The 18,272-nt window shown below is 37.9% G+C and overlaps 1 protein-coding gene across 4 annotated transcripts in view; it reads right to left on the bottom strand.

Annotated features, from left to right (window-relative positions):
• The window catches only part of sptan1 (spectrin alpha, non-erythrocytic 1), a 121,564-nt gene that overhangs the window by 12,431 nt on the left and 90,861 nt on the right, over window positions 1-18,272 (bottom strand). For 3 of the 4 annotated variants that reach the window (XM_073052380.1, XM_073052381.1, XM_073052379.1), the window contains 14 exons: window positions 17,668-17,805; window positions 15,557-15,661; window positions 14,806-15,014; window positions 14,499-14,619; window positions 13,333-13,454; window positions 11,248-11,380; window positions 9,830-9,928; window positions 9,263-9,422; window positions 7,129-7,205; window positions 5,610-5,819; window positions 4,406-4,702; window positions 2,703-2,815; window positions 1,581-1,598; window positions 646-708 (listed from right to left, as the gene is read on the bottom strand). In XM_073052380.1, coding sequence (XP_072908481.1) covers window positions 646-708; window positions 1,581-1,598; window positions 2,703-2,815; window positions 4,406-4,702; window positions 5,610-5,819; window positions 7,129-7,205; window positions 9,263-9,422; window positions 9,830-9,928; window positions 11,248-11,380; window positions 13,333-13,454; window positions 14,499-14,619; window positions 14,806-15,014; window positions 15,557-15,661; window positions 17,668-17,805 — 1,865 coding nt within the window. The remainder of the gene's footprint in view (window positions 1-645; window positions 709-1,580; window positions 1,599-2,702; window positions 2,816-4,405; window positions 4,703-5,609; window positions 5,820-7,128; window positions 7,206-9,262; window positions 9,423-9,829; window positions 9,929-11,247; window positions 11,381-13,332; window positions 13,455-14,498; window positions 14,620-14,805; window positions 15,015-15,556; window positions 15,662-17,667; window positions 17,806-18,272) is intronic. The other variant, XM_073052382.1, reaches the window with a different exon arrangement.

An 18,272-nucleotide genomic window follows, 5' to 3' on the forward strand; every position in this document is an offset into this window, starting at 1 on the left:
GATCTTCGACAGTGACAGAAAACAATTCATAATTTGGGCTTGGCATCTGTAAGGAGGGTGTATGGGAGACTGGGTGGTAAGGTCTGAAAACTGAAATCATTTAGGCTTCCTGAATGCAGTTTAGATTCAAACATTTGTCAAAATCACCACCTTCAAGAATAACAAAGGATTGGAAGCACTGTAACACCATCTCTCCTAAATGAACATTAAAAAGAGAATTTAAATATAATTCACTCATTGGTCAAATAATGTGTCAGTAAAATGACAACTATGCTGACCACTTGATGACATTGTCAAGGAAGAAGTCAGTGTCTTGAAGCAAGGAGCAAGATGTTTAAAAAAAACTTCGATGTTCACGCTGAATTTCTGTGACACGGACCCCAAGATCAATTACACCTCAGGCAAAAGGCAACTGGGATCCATTATCACCAGTTACTCCATGCAATGTTAGGTCTACTCATGATGATAGCAGTGGCATCATAAAGGCACATCATTTAATTTACCCAAGAAGCCCTATTCTTAGGGGAATTAACAAAAGCTGTGAGCTTATAGCAGTGATGTTAGTATTGGAGGAAAATCCCATTCAGATGGCATTTAGGCAAGTGCGTTGCAAACAACATAGAAAAATGAGGAAGAAAGAAAAACCTTCCAGTCAGATCATCCCCAACTTCATACTGATAGACATGAATGACACGACGATATGCTATGCTATTAGGAAAAAGAAGACAAGATTGAAAAAGAAAGAACACATATATATATGAGTTTGGAACCAAACACTACATTGTAACACAATTTGTACCATGCTCATGTTGAAAAATCAGAAGTCTCAGTTTGACAAACATAATCTCAAAACAAAGACAGCTGGGCTATCTAGTCAGGGAAGTCTGTACATCCAAATGCCCTAATAAATGTATTTATGAAAAATATACTCTGCACGCTCCCTGCAGTAATCCAAACTTGTTTTAAATAAAGTATTGCTCACTCTTCATTCTGGCACTGCCAATTCCCAATTCAGTGAATTAAAAATCCTTGCTGAAACACTGCTTCAGTACTTCATCTACCCAACGCTGTGCAAGCTGCACATCCCACATCTTTGGTCTGAGAATTACTGATACTCATGCAATAAACAAAAAGGAATTAACATTTTGGGCAAGGAACAATGCTAATGAAAGATTAATCTGAAAAAGTAACTCAGTTTCTCTTTTCAGACTTTCTGCAATATTTAACGGGTTTAGTATCTGATTTCCAGAATTCATAGCTATCAGATTTGGATCAATATTCTTGCTAAAACTGTTGCATTTTACTCTGTTACCGGAAATGACTCTTTCAATGCTAAAATAACCTTTTCCTTTTAATTATTTTATTAACAATAACTGTAAATGGTGGGAAAGATCTGATAGTCATTTTTTTTTACTCATTTAATGAAACCACTTACACCAATAGATTATGGCTTTGGTTTGTTAGTTAAAATTTTCATCATTCTCTCCCACCATAAATCAAAAGAAAGAACATAAAAAGATGACAACAAGCAACATGCAGACAAGATCACAGCAAAGTACAATACAAAAAGCAATATTAACCCATCCAGTAGGTATGTCCTGTAGACAGCATCCAAGCATCAGGCAGCAGTAGGGAAGAAGAAATTCCAGGATGGGGCAAGGAGAGGAGAGAACAACAAAATTCATTAATCAGCATAAAATTGCAAATTCATCATAATGCAACAAACATTAGTTACCACCACTTTCAGACATGGCTGCATTATATTACTTACAGAAGCATTTGATAAGCAATCAATATTTTAGAGGTTGGAAGAAATTTTCCAAGGGTTGACCACTGTATCAAGACAGATTTAAAGAGATGCTTAAAAAAAGGTTAGGTGGAGGGAAGAAGGTTTACAGCAGACAGCTCCATGGTGGAGCTTGCATAGCCACAAGGATAAAGGACAGCATGACATTATGCATAAAACTTGCAATTCACTGTGACCAAGAAAATCAAGCAATTGTTTCTTCAAGAATGCTTAAAAGCAAAGATACTTTTAAATAAACAATTGCAACTTACACCAGAAGATTCAATAAATCACACAGATAATGTATCTGTCAGGGAGGCCTGCCAGTTTAATTCCCAGCTCTAAATGAACCAACAGAGTCCACCATGCAAAGTCCGGTCCTACAATTAGGTTCATCAAGTGGAAGTGGGACAAATACAGCCAGGGCTTCTTCTCCTGGCCCATGACACCTGCTTTAAGGTGTCTCACTGCTAATACCAGACAGTGATAGGATGACATTCCACTCCTGTCTCCTGCTGACCCTTTTTCCACTAATGACCACATATAGGAATAGAGGTTTATCCTCAGAAATGCTTTTCAGCATTTAATTAGATAATGAGTTTATTAGGATGTCATCTATCTTCAACGTGATTTCCAAAATCTATCAGCTTTTTCAACATTTTAAAATAACTCACAAGATTAACAGCTTTTTGGAAGCATTGTTCCAGATCCTTGTGGTCTAATTTACATCATCCAGTTTGAATATGAAAGTACTAATTTATTGGCCTGGACATTCATACAAAAGAATAAAAATTTAATTTATGCAACTTCTAAAAAAATTAACTCTTTCCACGCAGGTAGATCAAGTGCTTTATATATTACACAAACCCTACTGTATAAAGCAGAACAGTGTGAGCTTTAAAAAGGAACACCGCACCTTGTTTCCTGCAGCCATTGGTGAAAAGTGTTCGCATGTTGTGCAAATTCCTGACGTAATTTATCATTCTCTTCTTGGCGCCTCTGTTCTTTCTGCAATTCCATTTCCCGTTCCTGTTAAGGTACCAATAAAATAGCTTTAGTGCTATACCAGGCCAAGGGCAATGTGAGTTACCATTTATTAAACTAAAAAAAACCAGCTGCAAAATATGGCAGTACATCTGTCTCAACAACAAAAAAAATTATTCAAATCCCACTTCCAAAACAATGGGAGAATGGATATTACAGAAAAATGCATTGACAAATAGCAGCACTTCGGATAGAAAAAAAACAAAACAGCGGCCAGCAAAGATTCAAATGAGGCTGTTGCTGTTTGACTCAATCTAACTGAAGTTACAAATGTGGTCAATAGTGCAGAAGTCCACTGGATTCTAAGTAATGATTTTATTGTGCCACTGTCAGAAAAAAAACTAATTAAATGAAAGTATAAATAGTCCTAAATGTAAATACATTTTTCAGCAGAACATTAGCAACTATCAGTTTCTTTGCCTGTCTAGGAACATAAAGCTTTACTCCTAAAAGTAGCAAAAAGAACTATAACGTCTGGAGACCCACTTTTACACATACATTTGTAGGGCAGCATGATATTATTGTACATTCACATTTACAGTAATCTGTACCAGACATTCCTACCTAACCTGAGATTCACCAATGAGCTTTAACATCATCAAGATTATATGCTTGGAAGGTTCACAGAAAAACATAGGCTCAGTACGCCTTTTATCCCTCACCTCCAGCGCAGTAACCCCAAAGTGCATTTTACATCCTTTGTATGGCTTATTTCTATGCCTGGAATCTAGGACAAGGGATTAGTCTCAGGATAGGGGGAGCATTACAGAGAAGTGAGACACCTAGAGAAATTGCTTCACTCTAACTGATCTTCAACCTCAGAAGTCTTGGTCAACCACAATGCTCAGTTAAGTCAGTAAGCATACTCAAGACAAATTATTCCTTTTTTTTTAAACTATGTGAATCTATACAAAGGAATAGGGCAGAATAAATGATTTGCCATGTTCTTACTGAATAATGGATAGATAGATAGATACTTTATTCATCCCCATGGAGAAATTCAACTTTTTTTCCAATGTCCCATACACTTGTTGTAGCAAAACTAATTACATACAATACTTAACTCAGTAAAAAATGATATGCATCTAAATCACTATCTCCAAAAGCATTAATAATAGCTTTTAAAAAGTTCTTAAGTCCTGGCGGTTGAATTGTAAAGCCTAATGGCATTGGGGAGTATTGACCTCTTCATCCTGTCTGAGGAGCATTGCATCGATAGTAACCTGTCGCTGAAACTGCTTCTCTGTCTCTGGATGGTGCTATGTAGAGGATGTTCAGAGTTTTCCATAATTGACCGTAGCCTACTCAGCGCCCTTCGCTCAGCTACCGATGTTAAACTCTCCAGTACTTTGCCCACGACAGAGCCTGCCTTCCTTACCAGCTTATTAAGACGTGAGGCGTCCCTCTTCTTAATGCTTCCTCCCCAACACGCCACCACAAAGAAGAGGGCGCTCTCCACAACTGACCTATAGAACATCTTCAGCATCTCTAGGTTCAAAAGAATCCAAGTGGTCTATACCAGCCCTATTCCCTGATCTTTTTCCCTTCCATTATATTTTAAAGAAAATTGCTCACTTTTATGATTTTCTGCAAGTTTCTCCACGTTTCCTCCAGTGCTTCCATAGTAAACCAGGTGTAGGGATTAGAAAACATCCGGTAACTCTTGATCTGACGATCAAGCTCAGCCAGTTGGTTGAAGTCAGTCTGAGCTGAGCTCAGAGATGAGCGGAAAGCCTCATGAGCCTCACGCAAGGCTTTTATCTCCTCCAGAGAGTTGCATCGCACTGGATCTGTGAGGTCCTCCTCTGCATTCTCAAACCAACTGTTAAAAGCTGAAGCTTTCTTTGCAAAGGTCAGGAAGAGATCCTCAAGCTGTGGAAAAGAAACAGTATGTATCAGTCCCGGAGCAGGATCTGGACCCAAAACATCAACAGTTCTTTCCTCCCTCCCTTACAGATGCTGCTCAACCTGCTGAGTTCCTCCAGAGGTTTGTTTCCGCTCCAGTATGCAGGAATGTCAGTACACAAGCTCTTTAGATAGTAAACATACAGATTGCTCCGATTTCAAACCACACAAAAATACAAGACCTACTTAACATAAGGGAAAATTTGTGGCAAAAGGATTATGATCACCTCCAAGAGCACCACCACCTTGCTGTAGGTTTTGGAGGCTTGCGTGCCTCAGTGACCCAGAGAGCTATGTTGGCTGGAGTCAGGGATTTAAGCTCTGGCTCTTGGTAGGGTCACCTATGCCAAACAGGTCAAAGGGCAGAGGCCAGATTAAAAATGGTCAACTGGTCCTCCAGGTTCAGGGGTTCAGCTCAGAGCTAACAACACCGACTGGTCAAAAAACAGTTGTTACAAAACCACTACTGAAGAATCCTTCTACACAGACAGCGAATGAGGACCTTCATATCTGCCCTAAACAGCAGTGGCATAACAGGCAGTAAGATATTGATCAACTGTGTCAATGCAAATCAGAAGAGAGCTATCCCAAACCAATCTCCCTTTGGTCCAGCATTTGATTTGTGCCATTGCTCTTCAAGTACCCATCCAGACACTTATTTCAAATCTTCGCAACAATTACTGCCTGAACCATTCATTCAGGTAGAGTCCTACACCTCCATCAGCTTCCAGTGGAAAACAGTTTTCTCAATGACCTTCCCAACCTTCTACCAATAACTGCAAAGCTCTGTCCCTCGTCTTTAATCCTTCAGCTAGGGAAGACAGAATTTCCTCTACCTAGACCCTTTATAGTATTTATACACAAAGAATTTTACTTTTCTGTAATGCTCCTGGGCTTCAAGCAGTTTCTTCTTTCTTTCAGCTGAATTGGCCAACAGCTGATTCCATCTTTTCATTAATGAAGCATGACGTGCTTCAATAGCTTTGGACTGAATGTGTTTGGCTGCCAGTAACTGATCCTTTAGAGCTGTAATGTTAGCAATCCCCTCCTGTTGGAAAGCCTGTAGCCCAGCGTCAAATGTTTCCTGTGAAAGACAAAAAAAAATAATTATACCTACCCTTTTCTAATGAAGTTAAGGCTAGTGGTTTATCCACTGTTATCAACATCTATGGAGGAACAAGGCACTGAAAGAATCTAGCTTAACAAATTTATATGCTTATATGGATTGTGGTTGGTTAAGATTGCAATCAAAAAGGGAAGAACACGATGCCTTTTGTTAGCCAAACTTACCTTCTTAATGGCCAATTCAACTGACAACATCAGGAAAGTTTTTCAAGTACACCCCTTTTTGTTTTTAGGTGATTCCAACAAAAACATGGAAAAATAATTAGAATGGTTTCACCTATAGTGGGTAGCAGTCTTGTCTCTGAGTGCGAAGAGTAGGGGTTGTATCTCATTCTCAAAATTAGAGCACAGAATCTCAGCGGACAATTTATTTCAGTACTGTTGGACGTTCCATTTTCAGTCGAGACATTGCTCTCATCATGCAGAATCAAATTTCCATTCACAATTGAAACAGCAGTGAATTCTATATAGCATATTCATCAAAGTTTAACTCTCAAATTTACTGAACAAAAAAATAACCAGGTCACTATCACAATGTTGCTTATGATACAACGTCATACACAAATTCATCACTACGACAATTCAGCATAAGACTGCCTTGCCTCGTAGTAAATCAGTGAGATAAAAGATGATATCTTTGCCAGATCATGGGTAGGTCATATGATCATATGATCACTCTTTTGAACCTACTCCTCACTCTCTTCCCAATATCCTGAGATTCTTTACTTCTTCTAAAATTTATTCTGCCTTTTTATAAATTATTCACAAGGAATAAGGTGACCCCCTGTAATGGATTTTCATGCAATCATGGCAACACAGTAAAAATGATCCTATAAAATCTTAACATGGAATAGATAGAATATTTCAAGCTTACTTACGAGGATCAAGATATAATAAAAAAAATCAAATTAAAAAAACTTCTAGAAATCTGCAATAAAAAGAAAAACACTCACTCACCCTGAAATGCTAACTGGTTGTCTTTCCACATGTTGTCTGACCTGCTGAGTGTTACACACATTTTCTTCTTATTTGGATAATAAAATCATTAAATTTTAAATTTGCCTTTTTATTTGCAAAAGGCTAATTTAAATTTCCTTGATACCCATCTTCGTACAAAACCACAGAAAACTCTTCTTTACTCTACATTTCCTATCTCCTCCTGCCATCCCACACCCTCAACCCAAAAAATGGTCTGGAACCCAGAAAGACAAAAATTTAATTAACCACTTGTAATTGATCATCACTGGGGTGGGGGTAAAGAGAAATACCTGTTTAGTGAGCAACGTTTGTACAGAGGAGAGATCACGCCCATAATCATCTGTCTTCAGACTGTTTTCCTTCTCACCTAAGGAAGGGGAAAACAGAAGAAAAATATAGTAAACAATATTTCACATGACATTAGCTAAGTGCTTACTCTTTTCCAAATTTTAATATCTCCAAGATGGCAATGCATTCTGCTGCCTGGATTCTAAGCTATGGAGTACACTTTCTAAACACCCTCTCTTCTTTATGTTCATGAAGCTTTATCTGCTGTCTGCTATTGACTGCTAGCACAGTCAGTTTTAGCAGAAACACTAGTTCTGAAGCTAGGGAAAGAGAAATGTTACTTGGCTACTACCTTTCTGCATTTTCATATTTTAATATTTCAACAAATATGGAATCAAGTTTAATGCAGCAATAGTTTGCTAATATTCAATGCTCAGGCTTGAAGAGGACAAATAATAATTCGTTTTGAAACCTGTACTCAAATGTTTATTTTGTAAAAGCCTTAAGACATCTTCACTGCTTGTACTAAGAATTGGGCATGGCATGTCAAGTTGTAAACACTTAAAACCATTCACCTGCTCCCCCAGCCCTCAAAGGGTGGCAAGAGAAATGTTGTACAATAACAATTAAAAATTAACTGCTATTTTAACAAATTGAATGTAGCTTCCAGGTAAAACTGAATAACAATTCCTACATTTTACTTAAAGGTCTTTGGATTACATTAGAACTCTAACCCTTTTAAAGTAAAGTAATTCTAACATACGTGAAATCACTAATAATCTGAGTAACTCACTTCAGATGACATTAAGGAATCAGCATTCTAAGGCAATTGGTACTTGGGTTGAGTAGATTCCTAGAGACTGATTTTATCAAACTCAAAAATCAGTCATCGTTATTTTTTTTAAAAATGTCTCACAATTTTCATTGAGTTTTCTTTCTGCAGAGAAGACCAAAAGGATTGAGGAGGGCAGGACAGTAGATATCTACGTAGTCTTTAGCAAAGCTTTGATAAGATCCTGCATGGTAGGTAGCTCTAGAAGGGTAGAATACATGGGATCCAGAGTAGACTAGTATACTAAATACAAAATTAGCTTGGTGTTGTAGGTAGAGGATGCTCAGAGAAGTGCTAATACATTTTGAGAAATTAAACTAAGGCAAAATATACACAGTGAATTACATGCCCTGGGAGGGAAGGGTGTTGTTGAACAGAGAGACTTTGGGGTACAAATACACATTTTCTGAAAGCACCTTCCTCATAGCATGCTTGCCTTCATCAACCAAGACACTAAGTATAAAAGTTGGGATATCACATTAGAGTTATATGTTGGTTAGGCTGCTCTTGGAGCATTGAGTGCCGTTCTGGTTGCCACCCTCTAGGAAGAATGTGACTAAGCTGGAGAGGGTGCAGAGAAATTTCATAAGAAGGCCTCCTGGATTGAAGAGCCTGAGTTACAAGATGAAATGGATATCCTGGTCTCACATTCCCTGGAGTGAGGGAGGACAAGAGGTGTCATGATAAAAGTTATATAAAATTAGAGAAAGAACCAGTGTCTCTTTCCCATACTAGGGGAACCTAAATCTAGATAACATTGTTTAAGTTGAGTGGGTGGAGGTTTAAAGGGGATATGAAGGGAAAATTCCTAAAAGGGTAGTAGGAATCTGGAAAGAGTTGCCAGGTGTAGTTGGGAATAGCAACAACACCTAAGAATAATGTTTACCATTTAACAGTTTAATTTCCTAATAAATAAAACAATTTTATTTAAAAGATTAGCTTCATTTGTCACATGCACATCGAAATATTGAAACATACTGTGAAAAGCATTCTTTGTATCAAATCAAATCAGCAAAGACTGTGCTGGTGTCACCATACGTTCGGAAGCAGTATAGCCTGCCCACAACTCACTAACCGTAACAGTATGTCTTTGGAACGTGGGAGGAAACAGGATCACCCGGAGGAATCCCACGTGGTTCACGGGGAGAAGGTACAAACACATTATAGGCGGTATTGAACGCGGGTCACTGACTCTGTAACAGTTGTATGCTAACTGCTACACTACTGTGCTGCCCCTTTATTCACTTAGGGCTCACCAACTAACTTTTAATGGCCCGCAAATTCATTACTATACATAGGCTTACCTATCCACGACTCAACCACATCTGCCTTCCAATTAAACTGCAAGAACGCAGAATTCTCATCCAACTTTGCTTTCCTCTGAGCAGCTGCCTTCTCCAACTCTGATACCTTTGCTTGCAATCCCTTCATCTTTGCTGTAATATTCTCAACGTAATGATTGTTCTGCAGGTAACAGCAAACAGCTTCAGTATAGATTACAACTACAGCAGAGATCACCATATTGACAAATATTTTGTAAAAGTCAAATATATACAAGTACTCAATGAAATAAACACAAGATATTTAAACACCTTGTATAATCAATTCGATCTTTGAACTGAGGAGTATTTAATACCGAACAGTGAAGAACGAGAGGAATAAAGTCCTCAATACTGTTATGTAGTTAATAAATGGTGTAGAGCATTTGTTCAAAAGCTTCACAGTTTCAAGTGGTTCAGCAGAAAAGAAAATTCAACAGACCCAAGGACAGAAAATGTGGGTCTTCCACATATGTAGCTAAAAATCAAACAAAAAATCTACATAATAAGACGCTATAGAAAACAGGTTCAAGTAAATTTAAAAACTCTTACCTTCTTTACCAATTCCTCACCACTTGCACAAACATCATGCACTCGATCACGGTGAACCGTGAAATCAGTTTCAAATGCTTCATGTTTTTTCAGCAACCCCTGAAAAATGGAAATAAATAAAATTACAAGTCTGCGATAAATACAGAAGACACTGGAGATGTTCAGCATTAGTACATTTGCAATGCTGCAAGAGGGAAAACACAAAATCTAAGCTCCAGAGACATTAACTTTTACCACATTCAAAGCCATTCCTTGGCAAAAATGGGGATACAAACTACTGAAAACACACTCTTCTAGGTCTGTAAAGAGTTCTGGTCAAAGATTACCGTAAGAAAAATGAGTATCATGGGTCATAAGTACTGCCACAATCACCATCACCTTTACTTAACCCTTATAATGTATTATTGACAGTTTTATATACAAAACCCACAATCTTTTAATCTGTCACTTGATGTCGAAATTAATGCAGCCATTTTCAAAGTTGCAGCTTTTATTTAGAGAGCATGAATCAACAACTTGACTGAAAACACCAAACAGTAAGATTATCAAAGATGTGTCCTTAGTTTGATCATCTACTGTATTGAAGCAAGTTTAAACATCTGTAAGGCATGTGAAAATCCATCCATCCTCAAGGTCTCTGATGCTTGTCAGACAGGGCAAGATTATGACCTAGAAGCCTGGATGCCAAGGCTGTCAACGTATACTCGAGAGCCAAAACACATTGGCAGTGGATTGGCCACATTCTTTGGATGGATGATGCCCACATTCCCAAGTAACGCTGTACAGGGGACTGGTTACTGGGTCACACCCTGCTGGATATAGTATCTCACTACAAGTGAGATATGGAGATGGCCAGCATAAACATAGACAACTGGTAGAAACTACCAACTGTCAGGACTATTAAGATTAATACTGGAAGAGGCAACGAAAAATAGAAAACTCAACTGGCTGAGAATGTCTAAAAGGTTACTTGAAACATTGTTTCCTGTGAGAATCTGTGAGAATTCTTTGTGAATCTGGATAGTACAATAGCTTAACATGCTCTTCAAAGCCAGGTATACCCTGGGAACAGGAAGTGCAGAAAAAGGCAAGTTCTCACCATACAGATAGCAATCTTTGTGGAGAACTTTTTAATCCAGTAAGCAGGAAACATCTTCATTTCAGCACCGATCACAAGTTCTGGGCTTGCGGCAATAGTGGACTGGACTAGTATTGCCAGAAGCCCTAGTACATGTGAGCCTCAGAAAGTCAGTGGTAATAACAACATAAGCATTTCAGATTCACCATTATGCCTGTCTCATCAGAACAAAACTGAAACTGGTTACACTGACAACATGAAGAGGCTTATCTTAACATTTACATCAGATGCTGTGCAAGTTTTAACAACTAAGTAAACTGGCAGGTCACAAGATACTGACCTGCACTGCAGCAAGTGTATCTCCGTAATCCTCACTCGCCACCAAGTTCAACTTCTCATTGATCCATGCTTCCTCTTCCTCAACATTTGCCACAAACTGCTGATATTCCAAGGATTCTTCCAGACGCTGTCCTCTGCAAAACAAGTGTGTTAGTTAAAAAGTGCTTCAAATCACTGCCATCAAACACAAGTGAAAGGCAATTGATCCAAAATGTTAATTGTTCCTCTTTCCACTAATGACGCCAGCCCACCCAAGCGTCTCTAGCTTTTTGTCTTCAAATCCATGAAACAGATTATCTAGCATTTATATTATTAATGGGAACTTGCTGTACTTGGTTTTTGCATTACCTTAGTGGGCACACTATATAAAGCACTTGGAACATAAACACAAGGAAATCTGCAGATGCTGGAAATTCAAGCAACACACACACAATGCTGGTGGAACACAGCAGGTCAGGCAGTATCTATAGGGAGAAGCACTGTCGTCGTTTCGGGCCTGAAGGTCCTGACGAAGGGTCTTGGCCCAAAACGTCGACAGTGCTTCTCCCTATAGATGCTGCCTGGTCTGCTGCATTCCACCAGCATATTGTGTGTGTTACTTGGAACGTAAGACTATTTGACATGAGAGCAGAATTAGGCCATTTGGTCTAGAGTCTGCTTCACCATTCCATTATGGCTGATTTATTATCCCTCTCAATGCCAATCTCCTGCCTTCTCTCCACAACCTCTGATGCCCTGACTAATCAATAACTTATCAAGCTCCGCTTTAAATATATTCAATAACTTGGACTTGCAGCCATCTGTGGCAATGAATTCCACATATTCACTACCATCTGGCTAAAGAAATTCCTCCACACTTCTGTTCCAAATGGACACCCCTCAATTCTGAGGCTGTGCCCTCTGGTCCTAGACTTGCCCACAAAAGGAAACATCCTCTCCACTTCCACTCTACCCAGACCTTTCAATATTCCATAGGTTTCATTGAAATTCTTTTTCATTCATCTAACTCCAGTGAATACAGGACCATAAAAGACCATCCTATGCCATCATTAGTCTTTTTTTTCTTGTTCCTACTTCAGATTTTCTTTTCATTTTTGTTTTAAACTGACAATATGAAGAGACTTCAGGGATCGTTTAGATAATCTAAGGTTTTGGTGACCTTAGTCTTGAAATTGAAGACCCAGCAAGAGTTCATTTGTTGGTCAATTTCAACTGGCTTACTCACAAACCTTGAAACATGTGCCCATTATTCTACTGAAAAGGGAAGAACCTACTTAGAAAGTGCAAATTAAGGTTCTACATTTCAAACTTGAGCATGGAAAATACACACCATTTCTAATACTCCCAGCAGTGGAGGTCCTTAACTCAATGCCCTAGAAAAATGAAGGTTTTTCTGATGAAACAGGAAGAGCAAGCAATTCTTTGACCAGCTTTATTAATGTAAACATTTTAAAAACTGAATCAAAGGCGTCTTTTCACAAATGTCTGACCAAATATCCCAAGACACTCATCTTAAGTTGGCTTACTGGAAGTTTGAATACAGGTGAAATAATCACCACCTTAAGGAGAAAAAAAACAATTTGGGAAATCTGAAGCAGAAACAGAAATTTCTACAAACAGCTTCTGCAGAGAAGAGATTAATACTTCAAGCTAGATCCATAAGGATGAAGAAAATTAACTAACTTTTTATTGATTGAGAAAGGAACAGGAAGGAGAATGAAGCATATATTTGTCATTAATTGGAATCACCACGAGACATTTTCCAATTTAAAAGTAAAATACATATTCTTACTGAATATTCCTCTGATTTGATTTGTCTACATGCTTTGCTATTGTTTCAATGCACCTCTCATTTGTCTTACCAGACTGGATCCCCCCCACTTTTTTTTTCTTACACATTTAATAACCTCCAGCTAGAAGCTATTTGTATAACCTGGTCTGAGACAAACATCTGTTCATTCTATCCGCAGATATCAATTGAGCTTGCTGCAATTCATACACTTTGTTTCTTCCATGCACCACCTCTAACCACAATAGATCAAGAGTATTATCATAACAAAAACTCAGCCCTCAAAAGCTGACATACCGAGCAGCAGCAAATTCCTTCAATTCCTTCCAGTGTGCCACAAACTGCGAAAGTCTCTGCTGAATTTCATCCTTTCCAATGGTATTGTCGTCCGACAGCTTCTTCCCTGTCTCCAGTACAGACTATGGTGAAAGAACAGCCACCATGAACATCCCATCCAGGAATTAGTTTTAATGACAGATAGACTTTCCACCTATTCCCAAGTTTAATTACCCAATTTAGAAGAAAAAGCAAAAGTCGATAACATTGAGAAGTTTTCCTTGTAGCACTCTCAAGAAATGGAAAGCTAGTATAACAACAACATTTTAGAGCATTTAACTGGAAACAGGATTTGGACAGTATCAGTTCACATTGTATAGCTACGGGCTTGAGGACTGATTTAGTTTAGAAAGCATTAAGCTGGTATGAAAGATTTTGTGACAACACATCATTGGAAATTTTGACATTTGTGATTATTTAAAAACTTAGTAAGTGCTTGTGTTGATACATGTTACGGTTTACATGTTTTTAATACTCTGCTTTGCGAAAAACAGCCAATCTGTGCATTGTGTTCCACTTTACCATCACTTAAATGTCAGGGGAGGAATATTTTAACTTTATGGTAAATCCCTTAAGATTTTGCAAAAATCATACATGAAAGCAATGGCCCAAATACCATACATCAAGGTAGCCCACTGCCAAAGTAACTCCATGTTAGGCTCCCATGACTGGCTACCCAAAACAAGTAAATAAGAAACCACTTCAAAAAGGTTATTAGCAGAGGTAAAAATTTGGCATGATGGAAGTTAAAAGCTAATAGAATCATGGATACAGATCCATTAGTAAGTAATGTTCAAAAAACCTGATTGGGAAAAATACTCAAAATAAGTAACCGGGGAGTGGAACTAATGAATTGCTCTTGAAAGAGCAATTTCTCTACAATTGCATATTATGATTCTGATTCAGGATAGTCCACAATTTACAGAACCAATGTAGGGAAATGGATTAAGGAATATAGTTGTTGTACATCCAGGACTTATCAATCTTTAATTTGGTACAATGGTGCATTTGCAAATATTGTAACATTTAAATATTATAATATTACAACAAATATTATAACAAACCAGATCCTTTCAAGTTGTCATCTTTGGCAATATGTGCTAGCTAGGTCAATTTGTTATTCAGACCTGGATTGCTGGGTCATGTGCAGCCAGTTCTGCTTCCAGGCGTTTATGTTTCTTCCTCAAGTTCTGCACTCCAGTCAGATCCCGCCCATAATCTTCAGAACTCACAAGCAGTTTCTTCTCTCTTTTCAAATAAAAAGGAAATCTCACATCAGTTCCACATAATGATGGATTCCCAACTAACTAGATGTAAGATTTCAGGTTCAACTGCACGTTCAATTAATTATGGCTGAACACAATTGATTTGCTTAATACAATTTTAATAAAATGCTGTCACTTCTACAGCATTCAAGTGCCCTCTTCCACTCACTTTATCCACGATTCTTCATCATCCAAGTCACGGAAAAACTGGTGAAGTCTATGTGATTCATTCAGCTTAGCGCGACGAGCTGCAGCCATATTTTTGATTTTTTGAAAGCGACTGTTCACTGCTGTGCGTTTATCCTTCACCTGGGTGGTGTCAAAGGCATCACTCGACATAAGGCTATCAGCCTGAAGATTCAAGTCTTTCAGACGGTCCTAAGACAACCAGTAATGAAACCATTTAGAAAAATGTGCCTGTGATATTATCACACTGAATCATTTCTGCAATGTAGCTAGCTGGATTCTAAAACACATTTAGGCTTTCAATAAACTGTCCAGTGTGAGCACACGCTAGTTTGGCCAAACTAGTATGTGTTCATACTGCAATAACATGCATTATGAATTTTTAAATGTTTCAGGTAAGTAAAAATGACTAAAAAGGACTAAAGGAAAAATGTTTAGACAACTCTTCTAATGAACCAGCAGCTGATTCTATGCACTCCAAGCCAGAAGCATTATTTATATTTTTGATAATTTATGACTACAACATAAAACATGTTTTTCCATCCAAATATGTAATCAATAGTTCAGAGAAGGAAGCTTAACTACCATATTCTCAGGGGATTATAACCCCAAATGATCCATTAAAAGTTTTACACCTGTGATTCTGCTCAATGTTAATAGTCTCAGGCAGCAAACCAATTATTCTTATTTGTAATTATAGCCTGACTTCCTTAGAGCATATTGTTCATCATTACCTCATGTGCACTAATGTCAGCTTCAAGAAGCTGATGTTTCTTCAGGAGGTTATTTACAGATGCCAGATCCTTCCCATAGTCCTCAGAGGCCAGTAGAGCTTCCACCTGTAAATTAATAACACAAAATATGACTCGGTGTCAAGTTTTTAAAATTATAACAATTTTTTTTTTACAACAGATCCTCACTGTTAGGATAGGAAACAGCTTCTTCCTACTAAATTCTCTGCTACCACCTAGATCTCATTACATATGAAGCACCAGTAACATTATACTGTTTACTTTTTAAACCTGTGTCATAAATGTACCTAGGCTAAATGTCAATCTTCTGGAATATATTTTATTATTTGTTAATTTATTTGTAGATTTACTTAATATGTTGAGCACGAGTTATATGTATTGTGTTGTGCACCTTGGCCCAAGGAACATTGCTGCGTTTGGCTGTATACATATATATGGTTGAATGACAATAAACTTGAACTTGATTTTAATAAAGTGGTATAAACATCTCAAGTGACCGATACAAGGATGTTAGCAATACAAGTTCCAACTGAACAGATACATATTAAACACAGCACTGCTAAATTATCATCCATAAATTCAACGATGAAACAAATGTGGATTTGTTTTCTTAAGACCTTTCACTTTACAGGTTAGGTCTATTAATCAAAGTACATTTTAGATATTGGTTTCAAACTTTATTGCTAATAAGAATACATAAAGTGACCAAAAGTGCAACAGAAACAAGAGAAAATCTGCAGATACTGGCAATTCAAGCAACATGTACAAAATGCTGGAGAAACTCAACAGGTCAGGCAGCACCTATGGAAAAGAGGCTTGATGACTATTCATTTCTATAGAGAAAGAGAGAGAGAGAGAGAGAGAGAGAGAGAGAGAGAGAGAGAGAGAGAGAGAGTGAGTGTGTGCGTGCGTTGCTGTGGATTTCCAGCATCTGCAATGTTTCATGTTTAACAGCATGTCGTGTCATTACCTATTAATGTCACAAAGTACAGAAGTACATTGAAGGTTGTGTATGCAAATCAGTCTTGATATGACAAAAGATTATCCCATTCTTATATCTAAGGCATGTTACCAAGTTGTACTCTTTTATTGTCTGGGCTTATACTAATCACAGTTGGACCAAGACTAAGACTCACATACTTAATACACTGGTCTAAGAACAGGACTGAGGTCCTCAGTGGCACAAGTACCATTCAAGCAGGAACTCTGGCTCTCAACTCAGCACAGCATTAAAATTTGTCAAGCTGCATACACATTTTAAAAAAATGCTTTGGCTGGATAGAAACCCATGTCTTTGGTACTGAAGCCACTGATACCTTTTTCGTGGCAACACACAGATAAAACAATGGTATTCAGTGTGCCTACACTCTTATGTAGATTCTAACTTGACAAAAACATGAGGGCAGCTGCTTTTATTACTTTAACCCCACATTTCCAGTCAGGGATGCAGCAATTACTCTTAAGTTGTTCCTTGACACAAACTGCCGAACATGGGAAGGATGTTGAGACCTGGATTTTTTTTTCTCCTCAAACTAATCAATATAAAGGTTGTAAAATGTTGTTGGCTTTCAATGCACAAGAGAAGCCAAAGCATAGGGGCAACAGGACATGCACCGGCTTATTGTAATTTTACTACTGCAAAATGTTTTTACCCGTGCGTGGTCTATGAACAGAATGGACGGAATGCAGTAGTCTTCCTTGGGAGACTTGGTGACCCATTTATGTACAATTTAAATCTGACTCAAACTTCGATAACTATGTAGTACATAGATTCCTCTGTCCCATGAGATAATTAAAAAAAAATCTCTTGTGCCAATCTCACTTTGCTGTAAATGTCTTACATGTCCTTCCACCATTAGATGCCATGATGTATATTTCACAATACCCTCCACAGCCAACTGCATCTCCAAAACATCCAAATCTCGATTCTCCATCCCCAAGTAGATCTGAAATCTTCCGAGTCACAGTATGTACTTTGCTAGCAAGATTATTTTGATATACGAAGAATTGCAGCCATAAGCAAAACTAATGAAATGAAGTTCTCCAAAGGTCAAAATTTTAAAATATGGAGAATATTGCATAAATTCACTTACTTCAGACAGCCAGAAATCAAAGTCTTTGATTCCAGTGTTGAAATTCTGCTGTTTATTAGCTTCTTTTAGCTTCTGACTTTTTTCTGCTGATTTCTGCACCAAATCTCCCCATTGGTTACCGAGAGTTTCCAAACGAGCCTATTAGACAGGAGGGCATTCAACCAGTTTAAATCAGCGACTAGGTAATCCTGCCACAGAGAATAATCTTAATCTGTTGATAACACACTGTGTGAATAAACACCCTCACACCTATCTGCATGTACACAATGAACAACAATGTGGACAATTAGTATTTCAAGTGAAAAGTATGTTCACAACGTGTTTCCATTCCCCCCCAATACATAAGAAACAGCAACTTAGCTTACAATATTCATGATACCCTTCATAAATGTATTCTCATGTGATTAAAAGGTTTACATACAATCAGCACAGTACATAACATTTTGAGGTTAGATGCCCAAATAGTTCTGCTGGCATAAAACTGAATCTAAACTAAGACTGAACATTCCAAAATTCAGAACCTGAAATAGGCCACCTCAAATGTACCAGCAGATTTAGAATGTAACAAATCCAATAGTATTGTGTAATTACTTTGATTTTCCTTT

Source organism: Hemitrygon akajei, chromosome 7, assembly GCF_048418815.1.
Source record: "Hemitrygon akajei chromosome 7, sHemAka1.3, whole genome shotgun sequence".
In the NCBI taxonomy this organism is placed as follows: Eukaryota; Metazoa; Chordata; class Chondrichthyes; order Myliobatiformes; family Dasyatidae; genus Hemitrygon; species Hemitrygon akajei.